General features: G+C 29.3%; 1 protein-coding gene across 1 annotated transcript in view; it reads left to right on the top strand.

The window, feature by feature from the left end:
- Positions 1–14,312, top strand: part of LOC148310873 (betaine-homocysteine S-methyltransferase-like) — a 38,069-nt gene extending 23,757 nt beyond the window's left edge. Inside the window, exons 3-7 of the mRNA XM_088257685.1 lie at positions 2,034–2,195; positions 4,359–4,459; positions 9,240–9,401; positions 10,186–10,400; positions 12,935–14,312. Of these exons, the coding sequence (XP_088113811.1) occupies positions 2,034–2,195; positions 4,359–4,459; positions 9,240–9,401; positions 10,186–10,400; positions 12,935–13,109 (815 nt within the window). The 3' untranslated portion in view covers positions 13,110–14,312. The remainder of the gene's footprint in view (positions 1–2,033; positions 2,196–4,358; positions 4,460–9,239; positions 9,402–10,185; positions 10,401–12,934) is intronic.
- The last annotated feature ends 364 nt before the right edge of the window (positions 14,313–14,676 follow it).

Genomic DNA, 14,676 nt, shown 5'->3' with positions numbered 1-14,676 from the left:
CAAGATAAATAAATTATATAACACTAGCTGTACCCGGCCACGCATTGCTCTCACTCAGTCTGGTTTAATTAGAAAAGAAAGAATAATTTGTAAGAATAACAATAATAAGAATCATTTTTACTATCGTTTGAGTGATTATTCTCAGAAGACATTAGCGAAAATATTTAAACCCTTACAGTTTTCAAGGAATTCTATAACAATTGGCTCGTTCTGCTCTTGACAAATAAACAAATCAATCGCAATGGAAAACAATTTTCCATATTGTTTTTCAGTTCCACCGATTATAACATCATTAAAAACTTGAGCCTACATACCTTTAAAATCACCTAATTATGTTTTTTATATAAAATCAAACATAGATTTTTTCGCCAACGTTTATTTTTTATCCGATATAATGATTTGATTTTCCTAAGTAGGTACTCGGCTTTTACTCTCTCGAAATAAACATAATTCTTTTTTCTCCAAATTGATACGTAAATATATCATATGAGTACATATTACAAAGAGAGTAAATTACATATTTGAATATATATATATATATATATATATATATATACATATATATATATATATATATATATATATATATATATATATATATACATATTTTCATATATATATATATATAAATATATATATATATATATATAATATATATATATATATATATTTATATATATATATATATATATATATATATATATATATATATATATATATATATATATATGTATATATATATATATATATATATATATATATATATATATATATATATATAAAAATATGTATATATATATATATATATATATATATATATATATATATATATATATATATATATATATATATGTGTGTATGTGTACAGCGTTGTAAAAATGTAACGCTTACTATCCGCAAAAAAGTAAAATGAATTACCTAACCTTAACTAGCCATTACGTAAATATGGACAAATTGTACAAATTATAATATAATATTTTGACGTTTTACGAACACATTTTACTATCGGTATTCAGCTTTCATGTTTAAAGTTTGTTCCTTGTAGTCCATACAAAAACAGGTAAACCCAATCCTTAAAAAAAACATTATTAAACAAGAACCATAGTTTTTCTGGTAATTTTCCGTCACTTTGTACCAAATTCAACATGAAATATATAAAACGCAACATTTTCGATATGTAACACGAAATTTTTAAATCTAGAATTTAATTTTTTTTCTCTATACTTTTGTTCATTTAAGCAAGTTTTTTTTCTGACCGATGTATTAAAAAATATTTTTTTAATCTTTAAAAATGTCAAATACATACGATATCTACAAGCAACTACGCAACAAAATATGCGAAAATTGACAGAAGACACACGACATAATAAGGATATAATTTTGACTGTTTTTCATGTTTAAAAAAACTCACCTTGCTACTTTTGCACAGGCAATATCAAATACATCAAGACTAATCGCAAATAAATAATTTCTTGAGCGTTTCTTTAAAACCCGCTAGTTTCGAGAATATAAATAGTGATAAATATTACTTTTTTTTACAAAAATGTTAATAATATTAGTATATAACCACTCACCGAGATTTTTATGTCTACCGGTTTCGAGACGTACCCGTCTCTTCGTCAGGACAATCACTGCCACAGCATCCAAAAAATACCACCCTTCACACACTTAAAACTGCACAAAATGTTTAACACATGCGATTTTTGGTCGACCCGAAGACCAACATGCACTAAAGGTTTCAGCACAAACATGCGTTACGAGCCGAGGTTAAACATGCACTAGGATTAAACATATTAATGAACCAGCTTACATACTCGTAGGATTAAAAGGAGTGGGCGGGATTTGAATCGGATATTGTTGACGAATCTTGCTTAACCGACGTTGAATCAAATAATGGACTATAAGTCAAATTTATTTGGTTGTTAATTAAAGGAATATTATTTTTTAATATTAATTTTATTTAATATCAATAGGAATATTATTTTTAAATAAATATTAATTTTTTATATTCTGACCGATAAACATTTTTTCAGCTGGAGCTGATCTCATCATTACGAATACTTACCAAGCCTCTATTGAAGGCTTTAAACAGTATCTTGGAATTAACGCTGCGGAAGGCCTGGTTCTCATGTACAAGGCTGTGGAGCTAGCCAAGCAAGCCAGAGAGATCTTTCTGGAAGAATATCCCGATGCAGGTATTATTCTTTTTTTTTCGGGAATGGTACAGCTTACATATTTAAAAAAAATGATATTATAAACAATAGCTACGTTAAAAAAATCCAATGAAACAATTCCACATTTATGTTATAAATCTATTAAAAAACATTCAGAGATTTAAAAAAAGGATATTATATAAAAGAATAGATTTAGCAGGAAGGAGAAGCAGGATTTAAACTATCAGTATTCATCAAATACAATTTTTTGTAATTAATCTTTATGTTCCCTAATTGCCTCCATTCTACCAATCCTGGGTTTAGTTTAGAACATTCAATGATACATAAATAATGAAATTTATAAAAACTAACTAACGATCACTGCTGCCGCTATCCCACAGGGGTAGGCAGAGAAAATAGAACGCCATACCACTCAATCTTTCCAAACATTCTTCCCCTCTTCCACATTCACGCATCTGCTCATACATATCCGCCGATTATTTCGACTCCTGACCCGGCCGCTTTCAAGTATTTGATATACCTGATTGTGCCAAGTTTCCTCGGTCTTCTGCTTCTTTTTCCAACTACATTCACCTCATTTTTTTCACCGTTCTTTCCTCGCTCATACGTTCCACATCTCCAAATCATCTCAACATACCTTTCTTAATTTTATCGATAATGCTTATCTCCGCCTTCCATTCATTCCTTATTTCACCATTCGAACACCTATCATACATCGTTTTGCCACACGTTCGTCTGAGTGATCGCATTTAAATGAAACCCCATCGAAATAATGTATTTAATTTTTATTTTGATTAATAAAAATTATTATTTCACTTCTTCAATATATTTCTTCATATAAAAAAATAATGAATTTAATTAATTTCACTGCTGATGTAATACGAGTATTTAAAAGAATAATATATGTTTTAACGTATTTTTTGTATTAACTTTCTCCCGCACAGCTAGTTCATGAAAAAAAATTACATTCTCTTGAGACAAATCGAGCAATATTTCATTTAAAAATATAATAAATTGATAAGAAATATCTATAAATAAATTATCTTTTTGACATCAAAAAAATATCTGCTCGGAGAGACAAAATGTCTGCTCTATATTTCTGAAAATCGATTTATTTTTCTTAAATCGTTAGTAAGTGGGTAAACTCCACCTTTAAGTAAAATGTTATTAAATATTTTTAAATGATTTCAACCAATTCGTATATTATGAAAAATATTTACAGTGAATTTTTAGATGTTTGTACTCTTGTGATAAGACTGAAGTCGCTTGTGTTTAAAATATAAATCAGTAGATATATGGGGTCGAACAACAAAACTCTGACCCGACCCAAATTTATAAATATATTTTCAGTACTTAAGGCGCGTCTTAATTTTTGTGCAAATACCAGATTTACCCTAAAGGGATTGTTATCAAGATATTATAAACGTCTCATCAAAGAGGTAGGTTTTTTTTTTCAGACGTGACATATCACTCGTTAGCTTGTTTAATTTCTTAATTAACACAGTGTGAAACAGTTACGTTTCTGCTCGATACTGAGTATCCATATTTTACTTTTTTTTATTTCTATGTATAGTATGAACAAAGCACACGCAAATTCCTTCTGTCATCTAAAGTGTAAAAAGTGATCCCTCAACCACCTAATGGTTGGTCGTAAGCTTTGTAAATGCTACAACATTTTGAGTGTGTCAAAATGCTTTTTTTCAAATCTGAGTTTTCTCCACTTTAGTTATTTATATATTTTTTTACATAGCAACAAAGATGAAGCTGTATGTAGATTTATGAAGCTGTATGTAAAAATAATCCTGGTCCGGATCTTGCGTACATCCAAATAAATGGGTCTCTGCTAAATAAAAGTTTTCTCAATCCAACATAGATGCCTCTGGTAAACTCATCTACTATTGTATCGGGAGATTAATGATATATGTAGGAGTTCCAAAAAAATTAGTTGTGTGGTTTTCAATCATGGGTAGAATGGCGAATGTTGCACGTGTGTAAAGTGAACACTTAACCAACCGATGACAGGTCAAAAGTCCTGTGAATTACCAAAACTTTCGTATTATTTTTCATACATATTGAGATGTCAAAAAAATGCTTGAATCTGCGAAATATATTCAATTTGTATGGTTAACCGTTTTCAGGGATTGGTACTTTCTAAATTGAATATTCACTACGTTTTTTTTTCAGGAAGCAAGCCCCTAGTAGTAGGATCGGTGGGTCCTTACGGAGCACATCTTCACGATGGCTCTGAGTATGACGGAAGCTACGCTGATACAACAACAGTACAGGTGAGGTGAGTGAGAGAGAAAAGACTACATTGTAGAACGAGGACGCTACCTATTTCGAAGAAGGATATTAGGTATGCGCCCTTCGCGATTTTCTAATTTGTTTTCCGTCCTTGATCTCAAAAAGTTTGCCGACCCTCGCTAGAGAATGTAGATTAAACTACCCACAACAATAGGGTTGGCCTGCGGGCTAAACTTTCAGGTATCGAAGGGTTGAACGCTGCTTAATTATTGTTTACGTATCGGGACGTTGTTTTTTTGGGATATGTATAAAAATTATGCATACAGCGTACATGTATTGTAGCTTTAGAAAAGTTATCTAGAAAATTAAGATATCATAATTTAAAAAAAAATATATAAACATATTGCATGTGCCTAAAAATTGGCATATAAACCAATGCTAATTTTTCAGCCTTTCGCGAAATTTTTCTTCTTCTGATATTCGGTTCATCAAAACAAAACAAAATATTTTAAACGATAATATTTATAAAAGAAAATATAAATAGAGAGTGTATTTTCTCTTATTTAGTTTTTTTACAAAAATGTTAATAATATTAGTTTATAACTACTCACCGACATATATACTAATATTATTAACATTTTTGTAAAAAAAAAATAAGTAAAAATGACTAACCACAAAGTAAATGCTTTAAATATTAATAAAATTGAGAATAATATATTTTCATTGACACCTTTTATTTTGAGAGTGATTAGAGTAATGATTATATTTATGAATAAATTATAGAACTAAAAATAATCTTACTTACAATTTTCCAATTTTAAATAAATCTAGTTACATATGAATTTTTATCTTAATGACACAAATTATTTAGGGTTGATTTATCAACCTATCATAGTTATCATAAGTACCTATATTTAATTTAAAAATAAATAATAGGCTATCCTAATAAGGTTAGGAACACTAAGTATTAAATTATATAATTTTTTGTTTTCATTATCGTCATCCGAGCTACCTTTAAAATATGCACCGTTAAAACTTGACACCCTGTATATTAATGTTCATTTCCAAATTACCTTACGGTTCAAGGGTCGGGAACAAACTAGATATAATTCCCGGCAATCTTGCAAATTACATGAAGGTTTAATAATAGGCTAGCGTTATCCTAAAAGAGCCAATCCACATTGAACTTAATCAGAAATAAAAAAAACTAAATATCATGTGAATTTATTCGTAATGTTTGTTCATTTGTTCGCTTGAATTTTTTTCTATTTCTAATCAGTTTTAAAGTTCCAAAACATATCATTTTTAATTTTGATGATTTTTTTGTACTTATACATATATATTTTCTATTTTTAGTATGATTGTTTTTTTTTTCATTTTTCAAACCCTTATCTGCACCCCAATGGTGCATAGGGCACTGCATTATATAAACACAGTGTTATCTTGATCGTTAACACACGAAGGAAAGGTGATCAGCCCTCCGCCTCAGGTACCAGTCCAGGGTAATATCAAATAAATATTGGAGTGAAAAAATCACTTATATTTATTTGACCCCCCTGAGAATCGAACCCGGGACCTCCAGAACGGTGGCCGAGAACATGATTGTTACCTACTTAAATTAATTACACATCCAAGATACAAGCCCATATGTATGTGTCCTTATGTGCCCTTATAACCCATTTGATTACATAGATTTTTTAATATTTTTCGTACCCACCTCGATATGTTTTCAAAGAAAAATATGCAGATTAAATGTTAATATCCTGGTTTTACCTTGAACAAACTGTAGAGGTAGGATAGAGATTAATCGAAATTCTAAAATTGCCTAATGTTGAAAGTTACAGGATAGAAAATCGAGTAATAACAAATACTATTGTAACTTCAAGCAAAATCTTATAGTTTTAATCATGTAAAGTTTAAGGATATATAAACAAACAGATTTCATAAATTATGTGTGTTTTCTACTGAAACCAAACAAATGAGATTTGAAACATTGACAATGTTTAACATAAACAAATTGAGAAAATGAATATCAGAACTCGACTATCGACTTTTTTTCATATGTAGACAATCCCCTTTAATGTTTTTTCTTTATTATATTATTTTTATTTGTAAATAATAATAATTAATATATAATTACTATTCTGCCCAGCAATTAGGGGTTATTTCACTGTTTGATGTTATAACATTGAACAGTGAAGTACAAAATGAATTTTGTTCATTGTTGCCAATGAGTTCAAACTTACCGAGATTAACTGCTCTATAAAATGATTGCCAGGTATACATAATATTATTGACAACTTAACAAATTTAATACATGTTTAATAAATACAAATTTTAATTATTTCTTGAATAATTGAATAGTAAATTATTGTTTGAGAAAAAAGAATGCAAAATTGAAACTGTTTAGATTAGTTTTAATAGTTTAGTTATTTTGAGGCAAAAAGTTTTTGTTTGGTAAAGTTTGATCGAATTATGATTAAGTAAGAAACAATCCTTAGTCAAGTAGTAGTCCCAAAGTTTGTGTGTTGTGAAATTAAATCAATCTCCTTAGTGGAATCACAGGACTATGATTCGACCTCACTCCACTTATTGACACAACTTAATTCCATTTTTAATATTCAGGACCTTAGGCCTATAAAATACCAATTTAGAAATATCTATACATATCTCATTATCAATTCCCTATGCATCGATCTTTTTTGTCGACTTTGAGGACTAGTTCATTTCTGCATAACGACATCCAATAATTTGATGGGTAAATCATATTTTGTTGAAATAATACACCAACCACTCGATAAAATATACACCTCACCAAGCATATAAATTAATTCAATATCTTTTACCACGAACCTTTTCGTACGTATGCCTGTTCAAATATATAAATACAAACACATTTTCACGGACACATAAATGTCACATTCGGGTGATTGAAACTTGAGGGTATTACGTGAAAAACAGGTGGGATAAAATTGTCAGTAAACTGAAACATTTAACCCGAAATTTAAACATTTCAAATAAATGTTATTATTTGGTTGGCCCTTGTCAGATACGTACTTACCTTTAAAAAAACGTTATGAAACTATTTTTTAACAGAAGGGAAGTACCTTTTATGATTAAAGTTTGTTTTTTTTTAATTCCCAAAGTGAAAAATTTTCTCCACTTCAAATTACTAAGTGGTTAACAATTACATGTTGTGCTTTAAAAATTTAACAAAACTTTTTTACAAGAAGTCAACATTTGTGTTTAATTTTTTTAATTGTAGAAATATTTTAATTTTATACTATTGTCAGGTAAGCCTTAGCGACTTGTACTTAAAGATAGGAATCAAATTGTAGCAGAGTGCGATCGATCTTGGAAAATCTATCTCATAGTCCGTGATACTAAGGGACTACAATTAGACTCTTATGCAATACTGTTTTGTATGAAGAAAAAAATGTAGTATAAATTAAGAAAGAGAAATCAGAAAATTTCAATATTTGCGTCCTAAACTTTTATTTTGTCATATAAAGATTTTTTCTTCATACAATTATCGCGCCGTTTCGCAATTAAACTTAAATTAAATTAAAAATATAATATTTGGTGCTAGTAAAACATTAGTTTTTAATATTATAAATATTTTGTCAATCGTTCAGGGGCGTGTTGGTGTAATACTCAATTTATTTCGTTGGAAGATTAAATTTCTCACAGTCACGATGGATATATAAAAATAGTGTTTTCTTCTGTACGTCTCATGTCAGGTCCGTCGACTATCACTTGAGTAACTGTCTTTGCCTTAGGCAGCTCTAAAAAGCTCCTCGACGGTTCTGATCCCCATCCAATTTCGTATATTCTGGAGCCAGGAGATCTGTCTTCTGCAAACACCTCGTGTACTATTAATAATTCAGTATGTAAAACATAGAAACATTTTTTGTGTCACTAATAAGTCTAATAAAATCAAATCAAATACATTAAATTAACTAAAATCTTCAAGACTCTATGACTTATGATTTTTATTATCAATTAACGATAACGGCATTGCAACAACAAGTATGTTTGTAATCTTTAAGTGACCTCCGAATATAGATTTTTAAATTTGAAAAAGATAGTGAAAAAGATTGATTTGTTTCATTAAATATGCAATTTTGTGTATTATAATAATCGATCAATAAATATAATACAAATCAATTACATCTTTAGATAAAGATTTTGAATTTCTTTTCAAAGCATTGAGAAATTTAACTACGCATTGGAATTTTTTTTTAAATACTTATCCTGTCGAAATCAGACTGTCATTTTAATTTTAAAAAATTACATATTAACATGGAAAAAGAAGATAATGAAGTCTGGGTATTTACAGGGTTTATGACATGTTATAAGCTGTTTAAGTGGTCACTATACACGCGTGCAACATTCACCATTCTACCCATTATTGACAATCACACTACTCCAATTTTTGGAACTGTTTGATATATGATCAATATGACACAGTACATGGTTCCCAAGAACCATCTTTGTTGGATTGAGAAAGCTTTTATAAAGAAGAGACCCTTTTAATTAGATATATCCTAGAATCGAGCCGCGGATTATATTTACATACTGGGAAATGCCTGAAAATTTGATTTTAAAATTTGTATGCAGCTTGTAATTTGACCAGTTATTTTTATTCACAACATTTTTTAACAAGAATTGAACAAGTATTTGGACCCACTCTAAATATTGTGAATGTCATTTTTACATTTAGTGACTTTAAGCTTGATGAACGAGGATATGCTTCAATATTTCTTGGGTTTTTGTGGTTTTGAAATTGAATGTTAATTTGAAGATTTGTTAATACCAAAGGCGATGAAAGAGTGGCACAGGCCGCGCATAACTGCTCTCGTGGATGCGGGTGTGGACCTCCTGGCTTTGGAGACTATTCCTTGTCAAGAAGAAGCCGAGATGCTCGTGGACCTCATCAAGGAGTGGCCCCATATGAAAGCTTGGCTCTCCTTTAGCTGCAGGGTAAAAAAACGTATATTTTTTATCCACACATATTATTTGCCTTCTTAAAAAAATATTTACTTGTGATATTTTTGCTTTGTGATATATTCCTTATTTGCTTCTTTCTCTATTTTTTTTAAATTAATGTTTTTATTCCTTCGAATTCTTTTTTGTCATTTTCTTCGTTTTCTTATCTAATTATTAGTTCCTTCTTATTAAACCCTTTTTTGTTTTTAAATGTCTATATTTCAATCATTTTTCTTTTTCAAGTATTTTTAGTTAATTACTTTTCTGCCTTAAATTTTTATGGAGTTCTAATTTTTTTTCGATTATTAAATAAATGCAGAGGAACGATTAAATTATTTATAACGTATATTTATAATTTTTTATCAAAACATTCATTAATTTCTATTGACACTTTTATTATTACTTTTTTAAAGTAACATAAAAAATAATAATTATTTATCGGAAATATCGTGGGTATGTATAATAAATTAAGCATACCTGAGAAATTTATAACAAGGTTGTTTACATCATTGGTTCCCCACATGGGCAGTACCGCCCCTGTAAACTCTGGAGAGATCTTCTAGGGAGTATTAGAGACCCTAAAAAAGAGAGTTGTGAAGCGGGTAAAAAAATCTTCTCTCTTTTCTCTAAAGTGGAATATTCTGACAATTTTAGAAATTTCGGGAGGGTAATGAAAGGCAAAAAAGTTTGGGGATCTATCGTTTTACATAATACATTAAAGTTTTACTGAAGCGAGATGTAAATGTTTAGATTTTATTTATGTTATTACTTCTTTCAGGATGATCAAAGTATAGCTCACGGGGAGAGTTTCCAGAAAGTAGCCACGAAGTGTTGGGACAGCAACCCCACGCAACTGGTGGCAGTAGGGGTCAACTGTCTCAGCCCTAGTCTGGTCAAGGGGCTGATCTCTGGCATTAACAAGAATAGGGAGAACAACAGGATTCCACTCATTGTCTACCCCAACAGTGGAGAAAAGTACAACCCTCAAATTGGGTAATTATTTGCGAGAAATATTTTCGTTTCATAAAATTCAATTAAATATAGTTGTCAACACATTAAAGAAAATATAATGGAAAGCCTTTTAAAATATAAAAACAAAATTCAAAAATATCAAAAAGATATTCGAGAAAATAATTCAACGATTATCAATATTTTTCTAATAACACATTATATTAATTATTAAAGATACCAACTAGTCGGTATCAACAATTAAACCAGAAAAAAATAGAATTGATTGAGATTGACAGTATTTCACTTCAAAAAACATTACATTATTTGTCAAAAAATATCATTTGCCTGATTAAAATAATCATAATTAGTGACGTTGGTAAACGAAAAAATAATTAGTATCAGTTTTTAATAAGACTAATCGTCTGAACTAGTAGTCGGTGCATAATGAAATAATGTAGAATAGCATTAAAAATATGAAATATTAATCATATTTTGTTGAATAACGATTTTCTTTACAAGCAATAACAGGGGCAAATACCTTAACGCGTTTAAGTTAAACTTTCCTCGAACTAACGATTTTAAATATGAACTTCACAAGTCAAGTCACAATGCGATTTTTTTAAACACGTATTTAATTTTTTTAATTAAAAATTTACTCATTAAATCCCACTAAATCTTAAAATATTTAGCTTCTAGCTCCTCTTCATCCTTCAACGTCCCAAGGGCACAACTCTAAAATTTAGACTAAGCTTCACATACGGTGTTTGATAATGATATTGTATGCATCGAAACACTTGCCACAACAGATTTCAAAGAATAGTAATATTTACTAAGAAAAAAAATTACAGATATTACCACAAAGTGACTGCCGAATCAATTTATGACATATTGATATATTATGTATTATGTACATAATGAGGTATCATTTGTTGAATCATAAAACAATATTGTTTGTTTTTATTAGAATGAATTGTTATTATTTCCGAGATAAATACAATTTATCGCTTGTCATATGAAGTTAAATATCGAAAACAACATTCTTGTGTATCAGAAAGAAGATACGATAATAGCTTTGTTTACATCATGTGCCAATAAAATTTATACAAGAATAAAACATCATGTCAGTGTCTCGAGTCATAAATTAATACCCTTGACTCTTGAAACGGTTTAACCTCCAAATTAATGATTTATTCAGCGTATTTTGGGATAATCTTTCAACTCACAAACTGCATAGATGTAAATAAAAAACACATTCGCTTATCAGTATTTACTCTATATTGTTATCAAACTCTTTCTTTTGCCAAATAAAACATATACATTTTCTCGTATAGCTATGTTTATAAGATGTTGATAACGTTATAATCTCGGCCAATTTTATAAGTGATGGTTGGGAAAAATATTTATATTTAGCTTGCTGATAAACAAACAACGTTCGAAAACAAGATTATTTTTATATCACTTTTATATTCGCGTTCCTAAATACAAATCGATTTAACCTCTAGATTGCAAATTGTAGTTTTATCAATATCTGAACCCTGAGCTCATTGTAATGATTTAGAAAATAAATTTGTTACATCATAAAGATTAACATTAAGTTTTTCCTATCAATTATACTTTTGGTCTTTTGTAAAATGAAATATAAACATAAAACCGACTGTAATATACAGAGCATGGCCGCAATTTTGTAACTGCAGATTGTCTTTCAATTTTTCAAATCATAAATCGTTTGTTAACTGATTATTCATTAATTAATTAATAATTATTTCATTGTTGTGCATAAAATCTACCGCAAATATGATCATGTACTCACTTTTGTATGGATAATTCAGTATTTGGTATAATTTATATCTGACTCTATAGTATGTACAAGAAAAACTAAAATTAATACTAAAATAAACACTTATATTCCTGGATATCCCCTGATATTATTGCACTCAGTTTTTTCAATGGAATTAATTCAAGTCAGGAGTGGTTAAGACCCTATGTAATAAGCGTTATCTGTCGATTATAATATTTAGAAAGTATTTTTATCAAACCAAATAAAAATAGGTCAACTGAGATAGCGAGACGTCTAGTGTAGTAACAGTGAATATGTCTGCTGTGCTGTATTACTTAAACAACTTTGCTATGAAAAATATGATTTTTTGTAGAAAAAAACTTGTTTTGCCATATTTGTTACAATTGTAAACAGCATTTTTATAATTATAAATAACATGGGAAATTATAGTAAAAGCAAAACTCCAATAAAGTATGTCAATATCATCGGACTAATCAATACCATGATATCACTGCGCATTTGTGATTGACGACAAAATATTTCAAATTATATATTTTTAACGTGAGTGACAATTTCAATATGCAGGTTGGTGTTAAATTCTTTAAAAATCTGATTTCATTTATGATGTACCTGTATATTCTCTTATTCATTGTATATTTAATCAAATAAAAAAATGTATTAAACTTTAACCGCATAACAAACACTAGTTTATTGTAAAAGGTTTCCCTGTTTTCCACAACGGTGATTAATGTTGAATTTTTACTGTATTTTTCTAATTTGTATTTCATTTTATTCATAGGTGGATTGATCGCGATAAGACAGAGCCGGTGGAAGCGTTCGTCCACGAATGGTTGGACATGGGAGTAATATACATCGGAGGGTGTTGCAGAACCTATGCCGCTGATGTGTCCCGAATCAGAACTCAAGTCTTCAGATGGCTGAACAAACGGCTCGCCACGTTTCAAATAGAATAATAATTTCGAGCGATCTCAAATAAAACCAGGGTTTTTTTCACATTGTTTAATTAATTCACAACACAAACATTAGATAATATTTTTAATCTTGAACCAAATGTAAGTGTACCTTTACACATGTATAAATAGACCAAATAAAGATAAATTCGTAGATTCCTTTTCTAGTTCACCTGTATGTGTACTTATTACTCAGATGCTTTGAAGATATATTTTTAAATCTACTCAAACAATTCTGAAGAGATTTTTATAATCTCTCAAAATATATATTTTTTACTATTTTAGTGTTAATTTTACAGTCTCTTTTCTAGTCGTAAATAATGTTAATAAACTTAAGTTTAAATCTCAATATTGATAGGTATTTCAAGCGGTTTTATTTTTTAATCGATTTTTAGTTACCAATGACTGCTAAAAACTTTTATCAAACTTACGTAATATAAAAATATGTCTTCCCAACTTTGTGCCTCGACTAAAGAAAAATGACAAAGAATATTTTTATCACAAAATAGATTACAACATATCCCTTCTAAAATATTGAAAGGGGGAAAAGATTTTTTAGAGATAATGATTTGACTTAGACCTATAAAAGTAGTGTAATGGTTTCTCAATTTAGAATGTACAGAATTCTAGATGTCCTACAGACATAAATACCTTCCTGTTAGACTCAAAGAGTATCAAATACGTCGGCACCAGATATTGAAATTTAAAACGTATAATGTAAATAAAACTAAAATAACAATGTATTTTGATGCATTTGACGTTTATATGTACATTTAAGTCTCGTCAAAATTTACTCACTTTAAAAAATTTAATATCAATTTCTTACGCAACGTCATTAACAAAAATTCAAGTTAATTGAAACTGTTTGATTCCCACCCGATGATACAATGTATAACGTTTTCCCGTGTAATTAGAGTTTAATTGGCTTAGTTTTAAATGTAGGGTTGCCATTCGTCTCGATGATTCGGGAAATGTTATCGCTATTGAGAGTAGTCTACCGACATCGATGACCTCGAAAATTACAAGACTTTCTTTCTAATTGATTTTTTTTATTCCTGAAAATTTCAGAGAATCTGAGTACGAAGAGCGTTAATTTCCCACGTCGAGCACGAGAGTTAGTGATTTTCCCATTAGTCCTGAAGAATAAAAACCGTAAAAGTTAATAATGAGTCTCGGAAACGAAAAAAAAAATCTTTAAGTGAAAATGCTTCGACGGAATTTTGCGAAAGTCTGGCTACCCTAATCTAGTTTCTATTTGGTTCCAGATTTTTGCTGGAGTCCGAAATAAAACGATTTGTTTAAAACTATTATAATTATTATAAATAAAAAAAACAACGACAATGCTACCGATTAATGGGGCCTTATGGTGCTTATCTATGTGAACAGAATAAAACACAAAAGAATGCGTATGACCCTAGAAATAACTTACTTTTTGGTAGATAGTCATACGAAATCAGTTCTAGTCCCCTAAGAACGACGATCAAATGTTTTATTCTGCATGCTATTTGTCGTTATGAACGATATATTATTGTAATGAATACATTGTTTTTACTTTTAAAATATATGTTAT

The sequence above is a fragment of the Brachycentrus maculatus genome, unplaced genomic scaffold (genome assembly GCF_059751285.1).
Source record: "Brachycentrus maculatus isolate JH-2025_06_01 unplaced genomic scaffold, ASM5975128v1 h1tg000086l, whole genome shotgun sequence".
NCBI classification, from domain to species: domain Eukaryota; kingdom Metazoa; phylum Arthropoda; class Insecta; order Trichoptera; family Brachycentridae; genus Brachycentrus; species Brachycentrus maculatus.
Note: the sequence above shows the minus strand (reverse complement) of the source record. Positions and strands in the feature narration are given on the sequence as shown.